Here is a 27162-nt window from a genome sequence, read left to right as displayed (position 1 = left end):
AGATAGAAGTACTGGTCGGGATGCAGAATGATGTGTAGGACAGATGTTTTAATGGAAGCAGAATGCCACGGTGAGATGGCATGCTGAGTGCCCTTAGAGTCAGGTACTATTTCCATAAGTTGCTTGTCTAGGAAACACACTTTTTTTTTTTTTTAATTTTTATGTTGGCGATCCAATTCTTGTTCTTCCAAACCCAAGTTCTCTCCATGATTATGTTTTATCTCCAGCGTGGTGACTCTTACCAAAGGACTGAAACTCTATAAGTTTCATTACGTATACACATCTGCTACATGCATGGTTCCAATTTGATTTGGGCTTAAAAATACATATCCTCTGGCAATTTTTAAGACGTGTAAACTATTTTTTCTTTCAAACTCACAACAAAACCCCTGAACATGGACACATGTACCTACTGCAAAGTGAGAAAAAAAGAAATGGAAATATTCTTGTAGTACCAATGCAGATATGATATTCTTGAAAATTAACATTAGAACTGATAATTGTAAGCCGGAAAATCTATATTCAAAATAAATAATAATCTCTAGTCACTTCCTAGATAGCTCCACATCTATTGAGAAACACTTTTGTCCTTTCAGCTCAAGTGTGGAATTCATTTTCTCATTTGAACTAGTTTTATTTTTGTCTGTTGGGAATACTTTAATCATGCATTCTTATAAAATACTTCATTTTTTCTGGAAAATCTCATGAGTAACGATATAAATTTTAACTTAAGGTAAGTATAATGAATCTAACTAAGGATGAGGATTTATGCATGTGAAGAAATTAATGTTAAAATGACCACTTAAAAAAATGTTAAATGTTTCGGAGCTTGTGCACATTTTAATACAAAAATCGTATCCTACCTTTACCATACTCATAGTTCTCTAATGTGTCCCCGTTATGTCTTAAATAAAACCAGAAGTCTTTACTATGGTCTACAATGTCCTAAGCTATCTTGTCCCTACTACTTTTCAGACAGCCTTTGCTACCAAGCCCCTCCCTCCTTTTGTTTTAATTACCATGGCCTTAGGTGGAATACAACAAGTCTCCTCCCTCCTTGAGGTCTTTTTACTTATTTCCTCTCTTCACCAAAAGCTCTTTATCCAGATATTCACAGAACTCACTCCATCCTTCCAGTTAGCCATTCCCTTTACAAAGGTCTTTGTCTCAAATATTCCCTTTACAAAGGTCTTTGTCTCTTATCCAGAACAATACATTTCTTAACCCATGCTTATTTTATTTGTAGCACCCACCAGTACTTGGTGTGGTTTTCTTTCTGCCTTTGTCACTAGAAAACACAATTCTTAAGGTTAGGAAATTGGCAGTTATGTTTACTGCTGTGGCCAGTGACAAGTAGTAAGTGATCAACAAAAGCCTATTAAATTGAAACCAACTCTGAGTCATATTTTGATTTCCTGAGAGTATATGCTACTGGTAAAACTTTGGGTTTCCAAAAGCACTATTATTGTTATTCTTAAAAGCAAAGGGAATGAGGAAGATGGCAGAATCATGCCCACATGAGAGCAAAAAGACAAGACCTTTCACTTTTTAGAACAAAACCTTCCCATTCTATTTGACATTATTTCAACAGTCATCCTACTCTTTCAATGTTATTTTTTCTCATTAACAACTTCTGATAATTCACTGCCTATTCTCCCCACACTTTTTATAATTCAGATCTTCTTTACATAACAGACATGTCAAAATTCCCAATGCAAAATGCAGCCCACCATGCCAGAATGTGGATCCACATATATGTGTACATTTTACATATCTGCCTTTTAATCACTTCAAATAGGAACTTCTCTCTGATAGACTACATTTATTGTGTATTGTGTATGTCATTTATAAATAACACTTCACTAATTTTAAACATTTCCATTTTATGCATTAATGAGTGGGCTTAGATAAAGAAAAAAAAGGGCCAGCTCATGTTTACTGGGGGAACTGAGGTTGAAAGAGAAGGCAGTAAGTACATTTCTGTGCTGATTCATTTGCATTATAAGATATCTCCATATGCTTCCCAGAGGATTTTCAATTTACCAGCCTTCACCAGAAAGCACACTGATTAAGGAAATAACCATCGACAGCCATTAATTCTAATTTTTGAAGAAAATCAGTTACAGAACAAAGAGTGGAAGAGTCTCATAGCCCTCCCAAGTCCAAAAAGAAAAATAACAAAGGCAGATTATAGTACAAAGACAAAATGTTCAAATAATAAATTCCAGTTTTCCCTAACATTGAACAAAGCGAAAGATTACATTAGTAGATGATGGCTGATGTCAAGATGGCACTGTTCCAAAACGAAGGAGCTCTCCATGGTGTGCAGGTATCACCTCACACCATGATTTTGCAAAGCCTTAATGTAGATTTTTCTACATTTAGACACTGCACTAATAGGTAATAAGTCCCCAAAAGGTATGGGCCCATACTAAAAGCCTTTCAATCTGGTTAGGAAGGCAAGAAGTAGAACTGTAACATATATAAAATAACATTACTAATGTCAAATGTAATTCCAACTATAGATGGTATAGGCATGGGAGGTCGAGAAGGCTTCATGGAGAAAATCACTGTAAAGACTGGTTCTCAAAGGAGAAAACTAAAGGGTAAAAATTCCAATGGAATCTACTGAAGCAAGAAGCAGTGTCAATGTGCACAGAAATGTAGAGATGCTATTGCAGTACTGGGTTTCTTTTCAATACACACTATATCCCACATTGCCAAAACTAGCTGCTGAAGCCAGTGGTAGAACAATGGTGATACACACACACACACACACACACACACACACACCCATATATATGTAATCAGAAAACAGTATAAGACATATGGAGAATGGGGGGGGGGAGTAAAATCATTATTATAGCTCTGAAGGATAAATAATACTTCCTTCTCAGTGAATATTCTTTTTACCATTCCTGCTCTTTCAATGAAATAGAAGTTAAATTGTATAGTTTTAACAACTCTCAGGCCAACTCTTTTTAGGTAATTCAAGCAAAATTATTGATTTATTTTCTTCTTTATTAGGCCAGGTAAAATACTTACCACCATATAGTTTGCTTCCAAATGGCCTAAGAGCTCACTGAACAGGAACACATGGTTTTGTTATGTCAACTGGGCACCATCATGCTAAAACCCAGTACTATGTAAATAAATGCAGGACTAACAGCGATGCTGAGAAATGTACTGTGAGTCACAGAAAGCAGAACTAGGAGAGAAATAAAGAGAAAGTTTATTCCTTTTCTTACTCTGTAGTCTCAGCAGTAATCTCCAGGTAGCTATTATTACATATTCCTAGATAATGTTTTATGGTCTTGAGAGAAAAAAAAAAGAGTGAAAAATGAAACAAAAAAAAATGCTGCTGCTAATTGTGTAACTATCAGTAAGCCCCCAAAAATCTTACATGTAGAAAATAATGGACTGTAAATGAGTAACAGCTAAGTTTCTTTCCACCAGAAGTTTAGAAATTAGGTAATAAGACATTTGAAGTTCATTAACTCATTTTCAAAGATGAGTATTGGGACATGACATCAGAATTAAATGAAGTAACTCTACAAATAAAATAAGACCAAGCTAATCTGTAGTCTAAAGGGAAATCCTGAAAGGATAAAAAGTATCCGTATCATAACAGACCCACTGAAAATTAGAACACAATCCCACTCTAGTATGCTGTGCTGATAGAACACATATTATCTCTTCCTGACATACCTCTGTTTGGCAACCAAGTAAATACTTGTAAAAAAGAAAAGGAAAAATGCTAGGTAAATACACACGTTTAAAAGATACATCTGTATGTCATGTCAAATACTGTCTATATTTAAATGATGACTAAAACAAAATAAAGACAGTTAAAGTTTGGTGACCTTAATGCTAAAAGAAGAATACATATTACATGTCTACATTTCTTTAAAAGTTCATTTTCAACTCCCAACAATTAACACACTCTATAAAGAATTTAATAAGAATATATATCATGGTATGCTAAAATAAAAATGGATGTTACCCATAGTATGGCTCTTTCATTTGAAAGAGAAATATTTGGTACTTCCCACATTGTAAAGATATTTGATTAACATGATAGCAATATTTTGGGCAGAAGCTAGTGCAGGGGAAAATAATTCTACCCATTTTTAGTAATAACTGCGTAAATGAAAAGTTTCTATTTATTTAAATGATTCTGCAAGATATACTCCCAACATTCCCCAAAGCTATGTAGTCAGGATAGTGATGGCTAGCAGGAAGATATTTAAAAGCTCCTTCTTCTTTTTAATCATGTATACTTAACAACATATATGTGTTATGTAAGGTATATGTTCTATATTATATGATATATAAAATGTAATACTTTTAATATATTGATATATTGTATTTGACATATATAACACATTTGTATGCACATAAAATATAACATATGTGGCATATTTCTATATATAATCCCTCTCCAATCATGCCACTCCAAAAAGAGGATACACAGATACTGGCACAGTGTTAGGAAAACTGCAGTGAAAAAAACTATTTTGCTTCTTTGTTTCACAAAACAGCAATTTAGTAAACCTATTAAAATTGAAATATTATAGTGCTAGTTTTTTTAGAGTTATAAATGGACAAGTACACTAAGTTTTCTGGGAGCACAGAGGTAATTCTACCATATTTGTCTCTGATGACAGCACCCTTCTTGTTTTCCTAGATTGGTTCAGAAATCAGAATATAATTTATGTAGTTAAAATCATAAAGTTGCATGTTAAACAAAACTTTACAGAAATGCCATGTAGTAGCTTTCTTTCCCAAGTGAAAACTTTGATAAAAGCAACTTTGTTTTAAAATTAAAGAAGTGGTGGACCACAGAAATTAAGAAATAAGAAATTTCTCAAGTTCTTAAGTTGTATGTTATGAGTAATACAATGGTTTTTTTTTGTATTAAATGTATTTATTATTTGAGAGAGAGCGAGGGAGAGAACGCGTGCACACGCAGGGGGAGGGCAGAAGGAGAGAGGGAGAAAGAGAATCCCAAGCAGCCTCCCCCAATGCGGGGCTGGATCTCACTGAGATCATACCCTGAGCTAAAATCAAGTCACACGCTTAACTGACTGAGCCACCCAGGTGCCCCACAATCTGTTTAAAAACAAGGGTCTAAGTGGTTAGTGATCGTGACCAAAAACGCAGGTGTTGCTACCATACAAGCTCCTCAGATTATTTAATGTGCCACCTGGTACCACTTCTAACTCACAAGTCATGAACCGGAGGTTCAATAAATGGTAAACTGATGCTGGACCTTGTTAAATATTGTTTTTACAAAATCTTTTTTGATCACTGATAAACATTTGAAAATTTCCTAAACTTGGTACCATTTGAGTACTACCACCTGGAAGAAACACCACTACTGGATGCTACCTGCCAAGGGTCATTAGGACAAAAGAGGAGTTCCAGGTTCTTTTTCTCCCAAGGCTGTGTAAGGCAGCAATTAGAGTTTACGTTATGGAAAGGAGGGAGGTGGGGGGAGTAAAAGGGCACTGAGGGCCAGTGAAGGCCTATGAATATGCTCCGAAGGAAAAGATGAAGTGAAAAAACAGATACACTTGACCACTCAATCTAAACACTTTTCTAAAAATTCTTTCTGATACTCTTTCTTTCACTGATTTTTTTAAATTGTGCTTTTAATGTTTCTTACTTTAATAGGAAATGGGTAGGCTTAAAATTATACTTCAAAGCATTAATTTTAGCAGCAAATAATTGGTTATGTAAAAGCATGGTTAAGTTACGGTATAGTGATATATTTGAGATTTCAGGGAGCATAAGAACGATTCGATGAACACACAACAGTTCTAAGACAGACCCACTCATTTCTTCAGCCCAAAACCGGACTGAAATTGTTTCAAAGGACCCGAGAAGTAGATAATTCTGTCAGTCCTAAATTACAAAGGTTTTGCCTTTACTTCTCATGTAGATAATGTTTATATGAGCTAGGTTTTCTATAACCACTGTTTAGGATTCTGTTTTCACTTCTATTATCATTAATTGATGAATATTAGCTCCATCAAAAATAACAGCCAAGTAAAAAGAGTTCAGAAAAATGTACGGGGAAATTCTTGGTCATATCTATCAGACACAGCTTGATCTTAACTCAGACGATTGCATATTTTCCAGAAAGTTTATACCTAACACTTCAGCCTGTAAGTATAAAACTAGAGTGAAAAAATAAATTCAGACAATGGCTTTTGCTGAATATTTTCTGTTCTTAAATAAAGCTGTTGAATCACAGTGCAACCAAAGACACCAAACAGGCAGGATTTAAAACAAAATCTATTTCTCCAGGAAAATAAAATACATTATAAATATGTTTTGATGAGAAACTGAAGACATCTTTCTAATAAGCTTTCTATATCATAAAGCATATACTTTCTTAAATGTTCATATACATTTTTCAATACATGGATTGTATTTTGATTGCATCCACATTTCTACATCTTAAAAGTATGACTGCTATATTTCATCAGGATCATTAACTTAATTTCTCGAAAATTAAAATTTTTAACTTCAGTGAAACTTAAGTCTTAAAAGTAACTTCCATTTTGCTTCCAAGTTTTGAGAAAGTATATATAATTAATTCTTCTAATCTACTTACATACAGAACATATGAACTAATAAATCCATGTCATAGATTTGACTCGGGCATTATGATTCAATTTCCTAAATGATTTCAAAAATATGCTTATAAGTATTTTATTTATATAATAAAGAAAATGTCATTAATGGTTAAAACTTCCTCTTTTTTCCCCTGAATTTAATAAAAATAAACTTCAAAAAAAAGTCATTTCAGGAAACAAATTTTAAAATAATAGTAACTTCTCATGTCTAGAACTTATAGCCAAATGAAATTAGCATCTCATCAATATTCATTATAATAATACCGATATTCAACCATATAGACAGTATATGGTATTAAAATGATTCACTGATACTTCATGAAAAACACTACCATAGACACCAAGTTTTATATATATATGCATATATATGTATATATATATGTGTGTGTGTGTATATATATATATATATGTAACCTTTTAATGTTTCTTTAATTTCCTCTTAAAACAGAATTCTCTTTTTATTCATATACATTTCTGATTTGACGTCCTGATAGTGATTTGCACTATCCAATTGTCCTTAACAAAGATTTCAAATGATAAAAAGACAATAAGCCCCCAAACCACACACATATATATAATTCTCTTTGATAAGAAATAAGCACCTTCACTGCTAAGGTATTCTGTTATCACCTTCAAAATTTGTCACAAAACTACCAACACGATAAAAAGGACATAGAAGCAGTAGGATATGGATTTTCACTGATTCATTTTTCTAGTGCACCAGTAGGTCTTAAAAAATATGTGAGACAAATCAAAATCATACTATGGTATTTTAGCTTAGTATAAATTCTTAATTAACTTCGCCAGAAATTCTTCACATATAAGATATTCCATTAGTTGGCCATATGACAACATGAGACTTTCTGCTGAACACAATATGGCTAATAAAATTAAGTTGACTTTAACCACATGGTCATTTAAAGAAGACAATTAGATTAGCCAGACACAAAACTTAAAAAAGCAGCCTTGGGAATAACTTTTTTCCTACAGCCATTACCAAAGCCTTATTGAACTGATTAACTATGCAAGAAAAGCAGCAAAGAAAAGCTGAAGAAAGGGCACTAACATCAGTACTTGGCTTACCTAAGAACTCATAAAAGTAAAAGACTCTAACCATTTTATTTTATTAGGTCCTATAATATATAAATTCTGCTACTTTTCTGCAGCTTGATTAACATTAATCATTTCATACTTTTCCTTTTTTGTACCATCTAAAGAAACCTTAATTCTAGCTTCATATTTATTTAAAAAAAAAAAAAACCACATTAATTTGGAATATGCCCATTGGGTTGCAAAACACCATTATCCCCAAATAAAAGAACACACAGAAGAATTCTAGAAGGAAATTACAATGCACAAAATCCTATAATACGATCAGCCCCTGATGACCATCAATCTCACCAGATAGTGTTCTACCTTCTAAGTATATTTAATGGTCATAGGCCCATTGCCTGATGGGATCTGTAGTTTCTAAAAACTGTGTGAGTGATAGTTACTGACTTTTTTCTAAAACTATGAACTTATAGTGTAAGATATGTTGCAAATATCATTCTACTTCATTTTGTAGGGTTGATCAGTTTCAGCCCTGATATTCTAAAACCGCATAACCTATCATCCAAAATGAAAATGCATGTATATGAATATGTATATATATATTACAAAATCCTTGGATAATGATACGTATAATCTGTGTTTTACAATGTTGTAAAATAAGAATTATGGTTCTTAGAAGGAAAATGCATGCCAAAAGTATCTATTTATATGAAAATAATACTTCAAATATACATGAAAACTTTTCATTTGAATACACTGGAACTCTCTCTAGGCACTTCAATATATATTATGCATATTCATACCTTTACTGGGCACCAATTTTGTGTTTTTCACTGTCATATCTTTATGTATTGATATATATATATATATATTATCCTTCCCTATATTCAGGAATTCTAAAATTTCTTTGTGTATTTATCACCTTCAGGCATCCATACTCAACACCGGCCAGCAAATCCCTAAATGACTTCAATCTCTGTATCATACCCATTTCGTGGATAAAGAGTTACTCAGAGCCACTTGGATAATGCTTTCCTAAACCCACTTAGAAGAGAAAAAAGCATTTCCTCTGAACTGTAGAACCTTATTGGGTCCACGATCACCTCACAGATATCCAACCTCCACCCCATTTCCCTTGACGGCACCTACCCTAGTGTTGTCATGGTGACGATGGTATACCAGAAGGCAGCAGGGATGCTGGTGAACTTGCTGGCCGAAGACCCCTTCTCTGCGTAGAACATGACTGTAGCAAAAATGATGATAGCCATGGTGAGCGAGAAGAGCAAGAAGCCCAACTCTGAGGCACAGCTCTTCAGCGTGTACCCCAGGATGCGCAGGCCTTGAGAGTGGCGGGAAAACTTAAAGATCCGGAAGACCCGGAAGACCCGGAGCGTGACAAAGGCTCCACTGACATCCTCATTGTCTGTCATCACCAGCCCAATGTAGTAAGGCAGGATGGCCACCACGTCGATGATGCTCATGACACTACGCACAAAACGGTAACGACTGGGTGCCGCGGCCAGGCGAAGCAAGTACTCAACTGTGAAGATCATGACGCAGGCTGTATCCAAGCAAAAGAAGGCCACCGCATACCGCTCCCCGCAAGGCAGTTCTTTAATGTGCCCGGGACTAGAGCCGCAGGGCACTGTCTCTACCACGTTAGCGATGACTGAGACGGCAATGAAGAAGCCTGTCACGTAGTAGAACACCAGGGCCATTGTGCTGGTGTGGGGGTTCTCAAACGCCCGCCACACCCTCTGCCGGGCGGTCATAGTGGGCAGCGTGCTCTCTCCCGTGTTGTCGGTATCGGCGTCGTCCTGCAGACGCTCCGCGTTCTCCCGCCTGCGATCCTTGTACTCCTCGTAACAGCAGTCCCCGATAATCTCCGGGATGAGGCCAAAGAAGGCCAGTTCCTCATCATACGCAGAGATGCACTCATGGCGAGGGTAGTGCAGCTTCCCGGTGCGGTAGAAATTCAAGATATGGCGGAAGATGTCTGGGTCACGGTCAAAAAAGTACTGCTGAGTTTCCGGGTGGTAGAAAAAGTCCCTCTCCGAACTGCCCAGCAGAGTGTCCGGGTAGCGTTCCAGGGTGTCCTGCCACGTCTGGAAACGAGTGCCACTCACATTGAGCACAATCAGGGCATCTTGGGTCCTTTTTCTCTCCTGCCTTGGGGGAGCCGGCATGGGCCCCGAGGCCACGGGCATCCAGCCAATGGCTGCTGCCCTAGCAAAGGGCAGCCACGCGGCCACACCCGCCGCCATGGTTCCTCGAAGCGGAGGCACGAAGGGCGATCAGGCGTCTACAGCGGGTCACAGTGGCCACACTCACTCGCTTCCTGCCGTCGAACCCAATACGGAGGTATCACTCCTACTCCAAGGCGGGGCTCCTGGTGAAGTCACAGTTCTCGGAAAGGTAAGTTTCCCTCCAACGCGGGGATTTGTAAGAAGAAAAAATATGTGTATATGTACAACGTCCTTACAATCACACCCAGCAGAACCTCACCAGATCTCTTCCAGCAGCTGGGCCAGGCCACTCCTGGCACGAATAAGTACACAGGTGACTTTAGGCGCAGCAATTTCTTCAGACAGGTGTCTGATTTCTCCCCTGACACAGTCCGGATAATGTAGGGCCAGTACGCGTCGTGTAGGACAGAGAAAACGAGGGACAGTCACTCAGTGGTGTTCTTCTGATGAATCGAGAACCCTACCACCTTCCCTTGCAGCTCTTCCAAACCTCCCCTTTCCAAGTGGCCCTTCCCGCCAAAGGAGTCTCAGAAAGGCGACCTGTTGTTGTAGCTTCCGAGATGCGGTCACAGCCGCTGCCCCATATCTCTTTGGGAGTCCGGTGGCCGCCTCCACTCCTCGGGCCGTATTTGCAGAGATGGAGGTGCTGTGGCGGTGGGCACGGTGGGGGGCGTGAAGACAGATCCGCCTCCCCCTCGTCTGCAAGCACCCCTTGTATCTGCCAAAAGCGTTCGCCCAATGGCCCCTTCACTCTCTTTTCAAGTTCAGCCCAGGTGCAGTGTGACAGTCACAGAAGCCGGGAGCTGGCAGCCGCCGCCGCCGCGGCGGCAGCAGCAGCAGCAGCAGCAGCACCTGCCTCCGCGCAGAACGCGCCTCGCTCGCGGTACATACCTGGCAAAGTGCGCGCCGGGGCTGAGTTGCATAGAGACTTTCTCCTCGCCGTGCACCCGGAAAGGGAAAAGCCGAGAAAGCAGCTCCCGAGCAGCCGAATCCGATGCGCCCAGAGGGCATAAATAAAGCTCAGGCGAGCTCTTCTTCCCCTTCCCCCATTCCTCTGTGCTTCCCTCCTCCTTTTCACCTTCCAAAAGCCAGGCGCAGGCGAGCCGAGCAGCAGCAACAAGTTCAAAAGGTGCGGGGGAGGCGAGAACGGAGGGGACTCGCTCCTGCCAACTTACTGCGCCGCCGCGGTCGCCGGGGCCCGAGCGGGGCGGTGCGGGGCTGCGAGGCTGCGGGGCTGCGGGGCGGCCGGGCGGGCGGCGGCGGCGGCGGCGGCGGCGGCGGCGCGGCGGGGCCGGAGCCGGAGCCGGGGCCGGGGCCGGGGCCGGGGCCGGCGAGGGCAATCGCCGGAGCGCAGAGGCAGGAGGCGCTCGGCAGCGCGGGGGCGCGGGAGGGCGGCTGGCTGCTTCCCCGCCAGTGGGTGGTCCTGCATCTCCCCCGGCTCCCCGCGCCGCTCTGCTCGTGCGATCAATAAATAAGGAGAAAATAAATAAATAACCGCGCGCACGCCCCGCCACGCAGGTTATGAAAGGCGTCTCCTGCCTTTCCCTCGGCTTGACCTTTCTCCGCCCCCGCCCCCTCCGGCTCCTCTCGCTCCACCCCAGCCACCCACCAGCCCCGGCGCAAAATGTCACCGAGGGAGAGCATCCAGGTGGATCTGCCGGGGAGGAAAGCAGCCTGGATGAACAAAGGGAAGCTTCACGCGCTCTGCTGCGGTGGTTTGGTTGAGGAGAGGAGGAAGGGGACCGGTGCCTTGCTTCTGCCTCCCTGGGACTCGGTTCACGGCGAGCGTGGGAAAAAAAGGAAAAAAAAAAGAGAGAGAGAGAGAGAGAGAGAGAGAGAAGGTGGGAAGGAGGGTGAGCGGAGCGGAACGCGCAGGAATTGGTTGTCTTCTGGGGGCTACTGGGTAGCAAGACCTGCAGAGCCCCGCGGCGGAATTTTTTAAGTGTTTTTCCCTCTTTCTTTCTCTTTTTATTTGTTCAAACCAGATGTGAACGTTGCAGGAGCTAATATGTCATCTGTCCAACTTGCTGAAAAGTCAGACAGTCTCCTCGCACTAGGTCTTGCCACAACTCCTTTTCCCGTCCTTTGAGAATGACAGGAAGGATTTAGAATCCTTTTCTAAATGTCAGCGTCAAGGGGCGTGAGGCTCTTGTGAGTGTGCGTCCCCTTCCTTCTCTCTGCGCATCTCAAAAATGGTTAAAGCAGTTAAAGGTGTCCGTGTGATGGCTAAATGATGGGGTGAGCGACTAGGAAATTGTCGCGGCCAACCGTTTTGTTTTTCGTGTACCCCGCCCCCCTCCCCCCCCCCCCCCCCGCGTCATTAGGAATATTTCTTAAAACCAAACCTATACCACTTAAAACCACTAGATGGCGGGAATGGAGAGAAGTTAAATCTACACCTAAGGTTCAGATGCTTTGTAAAGGTGAAGGATCAAAATGAAGTGACCCAGCAGAAGAGCAGATCACAAAAACATCCTCAATCCCCCACTCTCCATCCACCTTTTTTAGTATTTATATGAGATATACTACTCAGGTTTGAGTCTGCATTTCCATGGCTATGGGAAGATGTGGAGAGTCCCCTGTTGAAATACCTTTGAAAATTAAACTTAGATTACTGAGTAACAGTGATTATAAATAAAGGCCCTTAGAAATGGTGAGGTTTTGGGGCGCCTGGGTGGCGCAGTCGGTTAAGCTTCCGACTTCAGCCAGGTTACGATCTCGCGGTCCGGGAGTTCGAGCCCCGCGTCGGGCTCTGGGCTGATGGCTCGGAGCCTGGAGCCTGTTTCCGATTCTGTGTCTCCCTCTCTCTTCCCCTCCCCCGTTCATGCTCTGTCTCTCTCTGTCCCAAAAATAAATAAACGTTGAAAAAAAAAAGAAATAGTGAGGTTTTATCTATACTGATTAGGGGAGAAGTCTAATTTTTACCTAAAAGTTACATTTTCAAGGCTTACTTTGTTCCTAGTTTGTAAAGTAAGAGGACTGTGATGTATAGTCTTGAATTGACTTTAAAGACTTAGAGTTCTTAGGGATGATGTGTTAACCTTAAAAATCTGAAATGGAATACCTCAAATAAAAGATATTAACAAGAAATAGAGGATACAGAAACTTACTAGAGAAGGAGAAAAACAAACCTTCTAATGTGCAGGGGTTTTTGTTTGTTTGCTTTTTTTTTTTTTTGTAGAGATGGAAAGGTATTTTTGTTTACTTATTTACTGGTATAGAGGTTTAGGGAATCCCATGTTAGTAGTTAATGAAGTCAGAGCCAACGCACCATGAAAGTTTGGAAACACAGAACTGAAAACACCTGCTGTTTATCTGTTTGTATTAGTTGCAGTGAAAGATGCTTGTTAACAAATCTGTATAGCCTACATACACGAAAAAAATGTTAACTGGAAAATAAAAAGGAGGGCACTACTTAACAATTACTATAAGAAAATTAACCCCGTTCTAATCCAGACAATAAGGTACAAGCATGACAGGTGTCTCTAGAGAATGAAGAGCCACGAATATTCAATTGATGCCAAACTGGCATGACCTCCCATAGAGATGGGGCAGGTGAACTAAACAGAGCCTTTAAAACTTCCCAGCAGGAAAGTGAACACTTGCAAATATAAACATAGATGTATAACTTTACAAAAACCCCTTAATTAGTAAGAATATAAAACCTGCAACTTCTTTTTTTTTTTTTAAACGTAGTTTTCATGCCCAGCATGGAGCCGAGGCCAGGGCTTCAGCTCATGACCTGGAGAACAAGATCCAAGCAGAGATTAAGAGAAACTTAACAAACTGAGCCACCCAGGTGCCCCTAATATCCACAATTTTTAAGAAGACTTTGATATCTACTCTCCCCCACTCTCCACAAGCTTCTTGATACAGTAGAAAGAATGTGGCCTTAGAAGATAAACACATGGGGCGCCTGGGTGGCTCAGTCCGGTTGAGCGGTCCGGCTTCGGCTCAGGTCATGATCTCATGGTCTGTGAGTTCGAGCCCCGAGTTGGGCTCTGTGCTGACAGCTCAGAGACTGGAGCCTGTTTCGGATTCTGTGTCTGCCTATCTCTCTCTGCTCCTCCCCCACTCGTGCTCTGTCTCTCTCTCTCTCAAAAATAAAAACATTAAAAAAAAAAGAAGAAGATAAACACATCTCGGGCGCCTAGGTGGCTCATTTGGGTAAGCATCCAACTTCCACTCAGGTCATGGTCTCATGGTTCGTGGGTTTGGGCCCACATGGGGCTTCGCACTGACAGCTCAGAGCCTGTAGCCAACTTCAGATTCTGTGCCCCCTCCTCTCTCTGCCCCTCCTCCACTCACATTCTGTTTCTCTCTCTCTCTCTCTCCATCAATCAAAAATAAACATTAAAAAAATAAGAAAAAAAGAAGATAAACACATCTAGAATTAAATTGTAGCCCAAGAAATTAGTCATAGGCTGTTTCATCTCGCAAATTACTTAACTTCTGTTCAGAAATTGCAGATAACAGGGGCACCTGGGTGGCTCAGTTGATTAAGCATCTGACTTTGACTCAGGTCATGTCTCATGATTCGTGGGTTTGGGGCCTGCATCGGGTTCTGTGCTGACATCTCAGAGCCTGGAGCCTGCTTTGGATACTGTGTGTGTCTCTCTCTCTCCCCCTCCCCTGCTCACGCTGTCTCTCTGTCTCTCTCTCTCTCGGAAACAAATAAACATTAAGAAGAATTAGAAATTGCAGATAAAATTTAACTTTTTAGGGCTATTGTGAGGATTACATGGGATAATACTTCTGAACACCAATGTAGAACTTAGTACACACAAATGGTACTCAGTATCAATTCCTTTTTGCTTTAATGTCTAATGGAAATGCAAATTATTTTATCCCTCCTGTATCTGATATTCTCACAGATAGTTTTGCTATGTTTACTCTTGCTTCTGAGTTCAAAAATTCCCTTGTTGTGATATACTGGTGACTCTGATATTTTAGTCTTCATTCATGTACTGAAACACTATGTGAGGAGTATAATATACAAAATCCAGCTGAACATTCTCACTCTAAGGTTTTCTTACCCAGGGATTCCTGTTCTTCCTTCTTGTATTCTCATTTTATATACTCTGCCTGGTTGATGGAAAACAAACTCAGCAAGATCAAAATTGAATTCACCACCTCTTTTTTTCTTTACTCAGGTAGAAACCTGATGGTCATTCACAGACCCTGTCCTGTTCTTCACTACTTCCCCTACCCCCCAAAAACACACACACTCATCCAGTGATCCAATAAGCTGGTATAGTCTACCCTCATTTCCCATCTATCTTTATACTGCAACAACAGTGATTTTTTTTTATTTTTTTATGTTTTATTTATTTTTGAGAGGCAGAATACGAATGCGGGGAGGGACAGAGAGAGAGAGACACAGAATCCAAAGAAGGCTCCAGGCTCTGAGCTGCCAGCACACAGCCTGACGTGGAGCTCGAACTCACAAACCGCAAGATCATGACCTGAGCTGAAGTCAGATGCTTAACAGACTGAGCTACCCAGGCACCCCATTTACAGTGATTTTTTAAAAACTATTTTAAGATAATTATTGATTCATGGGGTGCCTGGGTGGCTCAGCCAGTTAAGCGTCTGACTTCGGCTCAGGTCATGATCTCACGGTTTGTGAGTTCGAGCCCCGCGTCGGGCTCTGTGCTGACAGCTTGGAGCCTGCTTCAGATTGTGTCTCCCTCTTTCTCTGTCCCTCCCCCACTCACTCTCTCTCTTTCTCTCTCTCTCTCTCTCTCTCAAAAATAAATAAACATTTAAAAAAAAGATAATTATTGATTCACATGCAATTGTGAGAAATAAGAGATCCCTTATACTAATCACCTAGTTTCCCCCAGAGGTAACATTTTTCATATTACAGTACAATATCACAACCAGGAAGTTGACATTGATGCAATCCACTGACATTATTCGGATTTCACCAGTTTACATACACTAATTTTTGCATGTTTATATTTTGTTCTAATTTTATCACACATACAGATTTGTGCGACTACCATCACAGTAAACACATAGAAGATTTCCATCATAAGGGTCCTCTTTTATAGACACAACTGTCTCCCTCCCTCTTCCTTCCCTATTCCTTGTCAACCATCGATCTCTTCTCCTCTATAGTTTATCAATTCAAGAATATTGTGTAGAAGGAATCATGCAATATCAATTTTTGAGACTGTCTTATTTTACTCAGTAGAATTAGTTGAGATCCATCCACATTGTTGCATGTATCAACAATTCTTTTTTTTAATTGCTGACTAATACCACACTTTGATTAAGCATTCACCCCCTGAAGGACATTTGGAGAGGTTCCAGTTTTTATCTTTTATTAATAAAGCTACTATAAGCATTCATGTACTGATTATTGGGTGAACGTAAATTTTCATTTCTTTTAGATAAATACCTAAGAGTGCAATTGGTAGGTTGTATGATAAGTGTATGTTTAGTTTTATGAGAAGCTGCAGTAATCTTTTCCGGAATGGCTATATATCCCACCAGTAAACTATATGTTATCTGGTTTCTCAGCATTTGTCAGTATCATTTTTTTTTATTCTGTGTTAGCCTTTTTGATAGTGTGTTGTGACTTCGCATGGTGGCTTTAATCAGTATTTCCCTAATGGCTACTTTTGTTGAACATATCTTTATGCACATATTTACCATCTGTATATTCTTCAGCAAAATACATGTTCCTATCTTTGATCATTTTTTAATTGAACTTGAGTTGTTTGTTTTTTCTTTACTGTTGACTTTTGAGAGCTCTTTATATATTCTAAATAATGGTCCTTTGTCAGATATGTCCATTGCAAATATTTTTTCCAAGTTTATAGCTTGTCTTTTCATCCTCCTCACAGGATTTTTTTTTTGTAAAGTCAAAGGGTTTAATTCTGATGAGGTTCAATTTGTCAATTCTTCCTTTTATGGATCATGGTGTGGGTGTCAACTATAACAACTCTGCCTAGCTCTTTGTCCCAAAGATTTCGCCTGTTTTTTTTTTTCCTAAATGTTTTATAGTTTTACATTTTAAATATAAGTCCACGATCTATTTTAAGTTACTTTTTGTATAAGGTATGAGGCTTAGGTCAAAGTCCATTTTATATATATTTTTTGGCCTATGATATCCAGTTGCTTTAGCACCATTTGTGGAAAAGCCTAGCCCAGTTGTATTGAATTTTTTTTGGCATCATTGTCAAAAATCAGTTGGGTATATTTTGGTGGTCTATTTTTAAGTTCTCTATTTTTTGTTTCAATAAAACCATAGTTTCTTGATTGCTGACATTGTATAGTAACACTTAACATCAACTAAAGTTATTCCTTCCACTTTATTATTCTTTTTCAAAACCAATTTAGCTATTCTAGGTCCTTGTCTTTCTATATACATTTTAGAATAAGCATATCCATGTCTACAAAAAATCCTGCTGGGGTTTAAATAGACATTGCATTATACCTACAAATCAGTTTGGGGGGAATGGACATGTTTACTATGCAGAGTCTTTGAATCCATGATCACGTGATGGATCATGTGATGGTCTCTCCATCTACTTAGCTCTTTTTTAAAAAATTATTTCATCAGCATTTTTCAATTTTCAGGATACAAATCCCATGCATGTTTTGTTAGATGTATACTAAGTATTTCATTTTCTCTGGGGCAATTATAAATATATAGTATTTTGTGTTTTTCTAAAATCTCAGTTTCCGTATGTTCATATTCAAAATACAGAAATACAATTTGTTTTTGTGTATTGATCATGTACCTGCAATTTTGTTGAACCTCCTTATTAGTTCTTAGATTTTTCTATGCAGATAATCATGTCACTCAAAGACAGGGCCGGTTTTATTTCTTCCTTTGAAATCTGTATGCCTTTTATTTAGAGTGTGTTTTTAAAAAATGCACTTACAATCATATCACTACCCCTTTTGATAGTCTTACATCTTTTTCGGAAATCAGTCCTCAGCAGACCTTTCAGGATCTCAGTTCCCTCTACCCTTTAAGCCTCATCTCATGCTGTCTTGATATTAGCTTACTTCACTGTCTTATTCAACTATTTTTAGTTTGCAGAATTTGGTGTGTTTTATCTTGATTCAGGATCTTGGTTCACACACTTCTTTCTCAGAGCTCTCAGGCACTCAGCTTGAGTCCCAATCACTAGGAACCACTGCCTAACCTCTTCTAAATTACGTCCATCTCCCATGCTCCATCAGAATAGCTCAGAAGAGATGTGTGTGTTTTCATTTTCTTAGGCAATAGACTATAACCTCTTTGAAGAGAAGGCAATGGTCTTTTATCTGTATATCCTTGGGATCTACCATTGTAATTGGCACATAGTAGAAATAAAGTGAATATTTGTTAAAGGTCTGGATGCTCTTATTAGATAGTTAATATGCACTTTTTCCCCATTATAGATTACTATTGCAACTCCAAAAGATTCACAGAGAATCAAGCTGATTTTTCTACCAAGATGTACAAGGGAAAACAAATTACCTTAACAATAAGACAAATGATCCACATTTATATAGCTGTGTAAAAATGCTTTCTCAATATACCTACTATAGTTGGCTCTCATTTTACCCAAAAAAGAACAAAATTTAAGAAGGTTAAAAGATTTCCCAAGATTATATCATATAACTAAGTTGCAGACAGATGCATCCCCTGTGGCACATCTCTGAGCGGTCTCTGGCCAGCACAGGAAATCAGTCTGTGTCATACAGAAGGGGAGTACCTCATCTGTTCACCCCATATTTTAACCAATTATGCTAACTGCCCAGAGTGATAAACAAATTTTAATATCTCAATTATATATTTCATATAAGAGAAGTTTAGTATTTCTAACTACATTCTTAGAACCTCTTCTAAGACACTTCTTTCTAAAGGTCTGTATTAGGTTATTTCATTTTATTTTTACCTATTTTTTAATTTAGATATAATTGACATATAACACTGTATTAGTTTAGGTGTATAGATTAATGACTTGCTGTATGTGTACATTGCTAATTGATTACTACAATAAATTTAGTTAAAGCCCATCACCACACGTAATGACACATTTTTTTCTTGTGATGAGAACTTTTAAGATCTACATTCTTAATAATTCAGTATTGTATATTTGAAAGTTGCTACTGCTAGGAATTTACCCAAGGGATACAGGAGTGCTGATGCATAGGGGCACTTGTACCCCAATGTTTATAGCAGCACTCTCAACAATAACCAAATTATGGAAAGAGCCTAAATGTCCATCAACTGATGAATGGAGAAAGAAATTGTGGTTTATATACACAATGGAGTACTACGTGGCAATGAGAAAGAATGAAATATGGCCCTTTGTAGCAACATGGATGGAAGTGGAGAGTGTGATGCTGAGTGAAATAAGCCATACAGAGAAAGACAGATACCATATGGTTTCACTCTTATGTGGATCCTGAGAAACTTCACAGAAACCCATGGGGGAGGGGAAGGAAAAAAAAAGGGGGGGGTTAGAGTGGAAGAGGGCCAAAGCATAAGAGACTCTTAAAAACTGAGAACAAACTGAGGGTTGATGGGGGTGGGAGGGAGGGGAGGGTGGGTGATGGGTATTGAGGAGGGCACCTTCTGGGATGAGCACTGGGTGTTGTATGGAAACCAATTTGACAATAAACTTCATATATTGAAAAAAAAGAAAGTTGCTAACTATAATCATCATGTTATGCATTACATCCCCATAATTAGTATACCTCATAACTAGAAGTTTGTATCTTTTGAACACTTCAACCTATTTCCTAATAACTCTTTATTATGTTTTTTAAAACACAGTATGTTCTTTATTAAAGAAAAAAATTCCTACATTAAGAAATAATTTAATCAACTTGTGAAATGAACAAAAGTTTTATCCAGTAATTGAAATTATATGTATTAAATCTTGATTAACTTCTAGCAACTTCAATTTTTTTGTAAAGTAACATATTTGCTTATACTGTTAAATATTCAGAAAAAAGATCAACATTTTTACCCTAGAATATTTGATCAAATTTCTGATCAATTTCAAATTATAAAGACAGAAGTATATAGTTTATTTTTATTCACTTTCTAGGTTCCATATTATTTGAGTTTAGCAAATGTACTTTATCCAAAGGTAATTTTGGTTTGGTTTTGATTCTCTATTCATTAGAAAAAGTACACAGCTGTCCCATTTTTATTTATTTTGCTCCCCAGGGAAATAAAAATAAAACCTGACATACTAGTTAAGATATGGAGGACGTTAGAAAGTCATAGCATAGGTAAGGCTAGATAAATGCTTAAAACATACTTGAGATTTCAAATACCTCACAGTATCCCTAGAATATGGTCATCAGGGAAAGGGCAATGACCTATGTCTTTTTTTGGACTACTATTAAAAAGATAGGTTGGCAACCTGCGCTTAACTTTTTTCTAACTTCTTTTTTTTCCTTTTATTAATACTGCAAAGTCCTTTTCAAAGTCCTCTTCAAAGGATCTTCCCTTTTTAAAGTTTCAGACCTTGAACATCTCCTATTAAAAATAACCCATTTTCAGGGACTTTATTCCTCATATCCAGAACATCTTAAATATATTTTATACAATGAAATGAACTTGACTTTCTAAGTTCCCACAATGCTGTTCTGAGCCCCTGTCTAATTCTGTGTGATTGGAACTCTGTCAGCTAAACACATTTTGTAAATAGATGTACAAAATCTAACCATCACGTTACAACTCCAATCCTGCCTCATGGCATGGCTATCATTACGAAGAAGCAGAGTGGTTATTTTTAATATAAATAATATATTTTTGTTGTAAAAATTTTCATGAAATTACAGATGGTAATGCACATGTTGTTCCTATGATCTAACAAGGCAGGGGACAAATTAGAGGGAAAAATCAGTTTTGAACACACTGTTATTATCAACCACCTACAACATGCAAAGCATGAAGTTGGACATTAGCATGACCCAAGTTATTGAAGAACAGCGGCCCTCAGGGAATTTGACACCGGGGATGAAAATAAGAAAGAGCATGGTAATCTCTTTTAATCCAAAAGCAACCTTGCTTGTGAGTTTCACTTCAGAGTATCTTCCCTAAGTGTTTTGTCCTGAGGAACCATTTATTCGTTAGAAATGGAAAAAAGAGGGAAGATAAGAGGGAACATATAAATTTGCTTCTTAGACTCATTATCATATTTATAACTTTGGGATTAATTGCCGTGGAATAATTCTAGTGCCATAAACCGAGAATTGTAACCACAAACAGGAAAGCAGCAGCAAGAGTTCCAAAGAAATAAAATCCTGCTTTTTCTAAAACTGGAGAAAAGTAAATTCTTGCATATGTTACTGATGTTGGCAAAAAAGATAAATTACCCCAAATGGTTTATGGTCATTGAAAATCTTGAAGAAGTCTATAAAGTTTTCATCATTTAAAAAGCCACATTCTGTGTGAAAATTGGCAATTAATTTGCTTGTTTACTTTCTTTAAAACTGCTTGATATGCTCTAGCAAGCCACTTTGATACACAAGTATATTTGCATCATTATTTCTATACATAATTATGTAGTTGACTTTAATAAATCACTCAAAATAGTGGAGTATACAGAAAAGCAGCATAATACAATACTTTAAAATATTTGGTTCATAGAAGATCCCTGCATTACCCCACTTTTAGAAATTGATATTATGTAAATCTTGCTTGTTTACAATTTAACCTGCATTGGATTTTAATTTAAATAAAGAAAATTATTTAATAGAGGGTTATTAAACAGGTTTTACATTGCAGCTATTCCAGTCCCTCAGGTAAATACTTATTGAGAGAGCTTAATAAAGTTTGTTCTACTTATTTATGTTTAAATTATTTTTCTTCTCCTCTCATGTGAAACCTTTGTGGGCCAGAACTCCACTGATTTTAAAAAGAGTCCTGTGCATATAGATTTGGTAAGAGTAACATGCTTGGAATACTTACCAAGTGACTGCATTTGATGTTTTAGTCTATATGTGTCTAATTTTCTACATCATTTCTTTTTGGGAAACAGGAATTGTACTATGAATAAAGAAATTTGGAAACCTCAGCTTTTCTACCCTAGCAAAGAATTCACAGTAAGAAGGGGGAATAAAGAATTATATAAACATTTTAAACATACTTAAAACATTTTATAACATTTAATTATTTGTTTATTTATTCATTCATTCATTCATTTATGAGATGAGTGGGTGAAGGGCAGAGGGAGACGGAGAGAAAGAACCTTATTTAGTAGGCCCCACACCCAGCATGGAGCCTGATGCAGAGCTCGATCTCACAACCGTGAGATCACAACCTGAGCCAAAATCAATAGTGGGATGCTTAACTGACTGAGCCACCCAGGCATCCCTATAACATATAAACATTTAAAACATCTGAAACATGAAAAGACAAGTTTGGACAATGTGTGATATGAGGTGAAGCTACCCTAGGTGGAGCAGCTATTGTATGTATGGAAAAATAAATTGTGAAGGTATAGGGGAGAGAAGTTGGAAACGGTACTCTAACACTGCTCTTACTCCCTCTCTATAACTGACTTAAAGAGGAAATAACAAATATGCTTTGTTTTGTGATAGCCATGTGTAGGAGAAAGCTAAAAGAGAAGAAACTGACAGGAAAAAAAGGCTACTCCAAATAAAGGTTATAATAAAAAAGCAAATGAAGGATGGACATAATAAGACAGCTTTTGAGGAAAAAAAAACAAAATTAGTATGTGTTATTATTAGACAGGGAAGTCTAAGGGAAAAAAAAAAAAGGCGACACCAATTTTGAGCCCAGTGACTGAGAGTATGGATAAAAAACAGGAAAATCAAAGGAAACATTTAGAGAAAGAAGATGCTACCTTCCACACTGGTATGTTAAGATAGAGGTTACAGTAAGTTTTATATGCAGGAGATAGAATGGTTTAGTGGAATACCTGAGTTTACAGTTCCCCATCATCTGGAAATTTTTTTTGATATTAAACATTTGGATATTAGTATCTTGTTCCCAATCTGCAATTTCACTTCCAGTTCTCTTACATACAATAAATTAGTCTTGAAAGGGTGAAAATGAAAACCTTTGAGAACTTGTTAGAGATCAAGAGAAATAATGTCTTTCACTGGTGCTCATATTCTATTTACTTAATAACTTTCCTCTTCCTAATGAAGGAATATATTTTTATCAAAATAACCAATGGACTATTTGGTTAGAGTATTTAAAATTATTTACAATTCTCTTATATATTAGGACCACTAAGAATAGCAACATATATGTAGCCTACTAAATTGTAAATATCTAATTTAAATATTTATGCAAATATCTATCTATCTATCTACCTATCTATCTTTCTATGTCGGTTTGTGTTTCTGTTTTCCTGTCTGTCTCTCTAAGAACCATGAGTTTACCCTTTACTCCCAACCCAACCTTATTATCTTCCTTTCCATAGTTGTAGTACCCTTCTGACAGTGAAAGTCCTGTTTCTAATTATCCTACACAAGTTCACTTAGTTTATTGATCTTCTTTTATCAACCAATCTCCCATGGCTGCCTCCAATACTTTCTGCAGGACACTGTCCACCACTGTGTGGTCACCCCACCTCCCTTCCCCAAAATCCAAAATCCTGCCTTTCCCTGTGTGGCTTCCCCCATTACCCTCTAGGCTCTGACACAACATGCTGGGTTGTCTTCCCGTAGGGATGCCTTCCTCATCATACTTGGGCTTCAACATCTTGTGCTATTCTACTCCTACCCTGTGCAGTTCTATTCCTACTTCCTTATCTCACATAGCTCTGAGACCCTGCGTTGGTCCACTACAACTCAACCTGCTTCCCTTCCACCTCATATGTGAACACATACTTTGCTCTGCCTTATTTAATGATATTATGAATACATTGCTCAGGAAAGAAGAGATGGGAAAAGGGGTGAACTATATAGATTTTAAACCTTAAAGAAAAGGGACTTGATTCATTATTTAACTTTTTACAAGCTTTTTCTAAGTGCCTACTATTTTTCAAGTTTTCTTTCCTCTTTCTTTCTTTCTTTCTTTTTGGTGCAAAAAGGTGATTTTTTTAAAGCACGGGGACAGGACCCATGGGCAGGAAGAGCTGCACTGGGGTCCTGATGGGTAACTCATTTTTTTAAAAATATAATTTATTGCCAAGTTGGCTAACATACAGTGTATCCAAGTTTCATGTAAAAAACAATCAGGAGTAATATGGGAGAGAAGCTAGATATACTGGTAATGGTACTCCAAAGTAGAAAGTACTATAAGATATATAGGCATGGGGTCACTGAAGATCAGTAGCTACCACTCCAGGAATCAAGAGACAGAATCCTTAGGGGGCTGCTTTTTGTGCAGGGGGAAAAAAAGTTACCATAGCAGGCCTGAGACTGCTATCTATAGAAGGACCTGCTTGAACCATTGGCCCTTGGCTTCATCTGGAAACTTGGCCCCCAATACATAGTTAACTGATGAAGGTTCACTATGCCTAGACTGTGCAACCAATAAGCTTTATGCTAAATGCCTTCTTCCCTTCTCGAAGTCTGGAATTCATACATGCTAGGCAGAGGGTCCTGCATCATCTGCTCCTGGCTAGGTCCCTAATGGGCTTCCCTGGGCAGAAATGTTGCACACAGGTCACTGCATTTCATTACTGAAAGAACAGGACACCCTATGTGACACCTCATGGGATGGAGAGAGCATAAGAAAACCACCACATAAATTCTTCCAGACACTGCACCTCTTTTGCATATGATCCAGCCATGTGTCCTCATGACATCACTGTATAAGTCTTTGTGGTGAGTACACCTATGTGCTGACTCCTATGAGTTTTTCTAGCCTGTCTCTGAAAGTGGGAGTGGTCCTGGGGACATCAAACACACTCCTGAACTGAGTTTTAAGTCCACTGAACCAACTTTGTAAAGTGAAATGGCAATTTAGGGCATTTCTGGACAGAAGAAACACCTTAAACAAACCATAAGTGGGAATCAACACGTCATTGAGCAGAGGGGGATCTGTAACTAATTCATTGTTACCTCAGCAATAAAGTTCAAGGAAAGCCTTGTCCAAAAATATAAGAGAAGGCAGATCTCAAAAGCTCTTCTATTAAATGTTACATCTTAATAGTTTAGGAAGTATTCAGAATGGGGAATAACTAAAATTGAGTGTTTCAATGGATATCTTGGACAGAAAAGAATGATAGGTTTTTATCCTTATTATTCACACCTTTGACTAAAAATCTATGTGCTATTATCAGTAAATTATTAATACTCTGAAAAATTATTAACCAATTAGCTATTTGGTATTATATATTTTCAAAGACAGAATCACATAGAAGTTCTCTTCAACTTAATAACTTTCTTGCAATAGACTATGATACATTTTTCTCTTATTCATAAATTCTGATAAATATCAGAAGAGGCAATAAATTTGACATTCTTTACTCAGTGATATTACCATTTTGTTTTATATGTTTTGGGGTGTTTGTCAGTTTTAGAACCACCTTATAAGTTTCAAAATATAATACATCTACAAAATGAAATTTATCACTTATGTATTGTATGCAATATGAAATACTCTGTCAACAACTTAAAATACAGTGTCTGTAAAATATAGTGTCTGTATGGATGAGGCTGTTAAATGTTTGCCTTTGAAAAACAAGGCTGTTCATCTTCATTCTTTGCTAGACCACCTTGAGAAAAAACATTGAGAGCAGTCGGTTAGATCTAAATACATTTGTGGTAGGTTTTGGTGTTCTTATTTTATTTAATTATTCTTAGTTTTTTTTTTTCATTTCAAGAATTTCTCATAGGAGATAATTTCAGAGTGAAACCGGACTAACTGCAATTTCACATTAACCATAGAGTATTTCTGGTTTTAAAAACACAGATCTTTTAATAGACTTTAAGGTATTTATTGCATTAGATAATTATTTGAATAAAATAAAACACAAAATATTATTTTTTTTTAATTTTTTTTCAACCTTTATTTATTTTTGGTACAGAGAGAGACAGAGCATGAACGGGGGAGGGGCAGAGAGAGAGGGAGACACAGAATCGGAAACAGACTCCAGGCTCTGAGCCATCAGCCCAGAGCCTGACGCGGGGCTCGAACTCACGGACCGCGAGATCGTGACCTGGCTGAAGTCGGAAGCTTAACCGACTGCGCCACCCAGGCGCCCCTCACAAAATATTATTTTAATGAAATTTTATATTATTTCATAAATATTTCTTTTTGTTTGACATAGCATTTCCATAAATAGGCCATTATTATCATTTTTAATGTTTATTTATTTTTTAGAGAGAGAGAAAACATGTAGGGGAGGGGCAGAGAGAGACAGGGAGAGAGAGAGAGAGTCCCAAGCAGGCTCTACACTGTTAGCACAGAGCCCGATGTGGGGCTCAAACTCACAAACCATGAGATCGTGACCTGAGCTAAAATCAAGAGTTGAATGCTTGACCGACTGAGCCACTCAGGTGCCCCAATAGGGCAATATTCTGATAATTTAATAAATTTAAGTTTAAAAAAATTTAAATTACAGTTGAATTTACTGAGCCACTGATTATAAACGACAATAATCAATGGATGGTTTTGCTATTTTTTAGAACATATTTGAATATCTTTGTGGGAGGCTTCTCAGATTCATCTTAGATAATTTTCTAGTACAGACATAAAAAATGGCTAATAGTATCATATTCAGTGACTTTTTATCCCATAATTTTTCTCACACTGATTTTTATGTGCCTCTGCCTATTTAATGTTCCTCCTTGTCAATCACACTTGGAATGAGCTCTGCATCACAATGCAGAGTAAATAATAAAACATGTTTCTTAGTTATGGAATCTTTCCCCAAAGCCTTATGCATTGCTGAGAGAGAATATGCTTTGCTTCAAGTCGATAAGATGGAAAACACATGGCTGAATCTGAATCTCTGGATTGATATTGTCTGCAGGGACCTTTTCATCTAGGAGAAAACATTAAGACATGCCTAGTTTGCAGCCTACATTATAAATGAAGAAATCAGAAGGATCGTTGCTTTGGGGGAGATAACATAGCACATTTTAAATCAAAATTTCATGATATTTGAAAGAACACATAAAAATACATTTTTGAGATATTTAAATCAATTCCTATATCTCAGGAACTAGTAAATAAATAAACCAAATACAGACTATTAAATCAAAACTTGGTATGTAAAACTCAGCAATATTGTTGAGGGTCAACATAAGTAATATATATTTGAAAT

At 38.1% G+C, this 27162-nt stretch overlaps 1 protein-coding gene across 1 annotated transcript in view; it reads right to left on the bottom strand.

Moving 5' to 3' along the window:
- KCND2 (potassium voltage-gated channel subfamily D member 2) overlaps positions 1–9966 on the bottom strand; it is a 491862-nt gene extending 481896 nt beyond the window's left edge. Inside the window, exon 1 of the mRNA XM_043589334.1 lies at positions 8847–9966. Within this exon, the coding sequence (XP_043445269.1) occupies positions 8847–9961 (1115 nt within the window). The 5' untranslated portion in view covers positions 9962–9966. The remainder of the gene's footprint in view (positions 1–8846) is intronic.
- Positions 9967–27162: the final 17196 nt, after the last annotated feature.

This window comes from Prionailurus bengalensis, chromosome A2 (genome assembly GCF_016509475.1).
Source record: "Prionailurus bengalensis isolate Pbe53 chromosome A2, Fcat_Pben_1.1_paternal_pri, whole genome shotgun sequence".
Lineage (NCBI taxonomy): Eukaryota > Metazoa > Chordata > Mammalia > Carnivora > Felidae > Prionailurus > Prionailurus bengalensis.
Note: the sequence above shows the minus strand (reverse complement) of the source record. Positions and strands in the feature narration are given on the sequence as shown.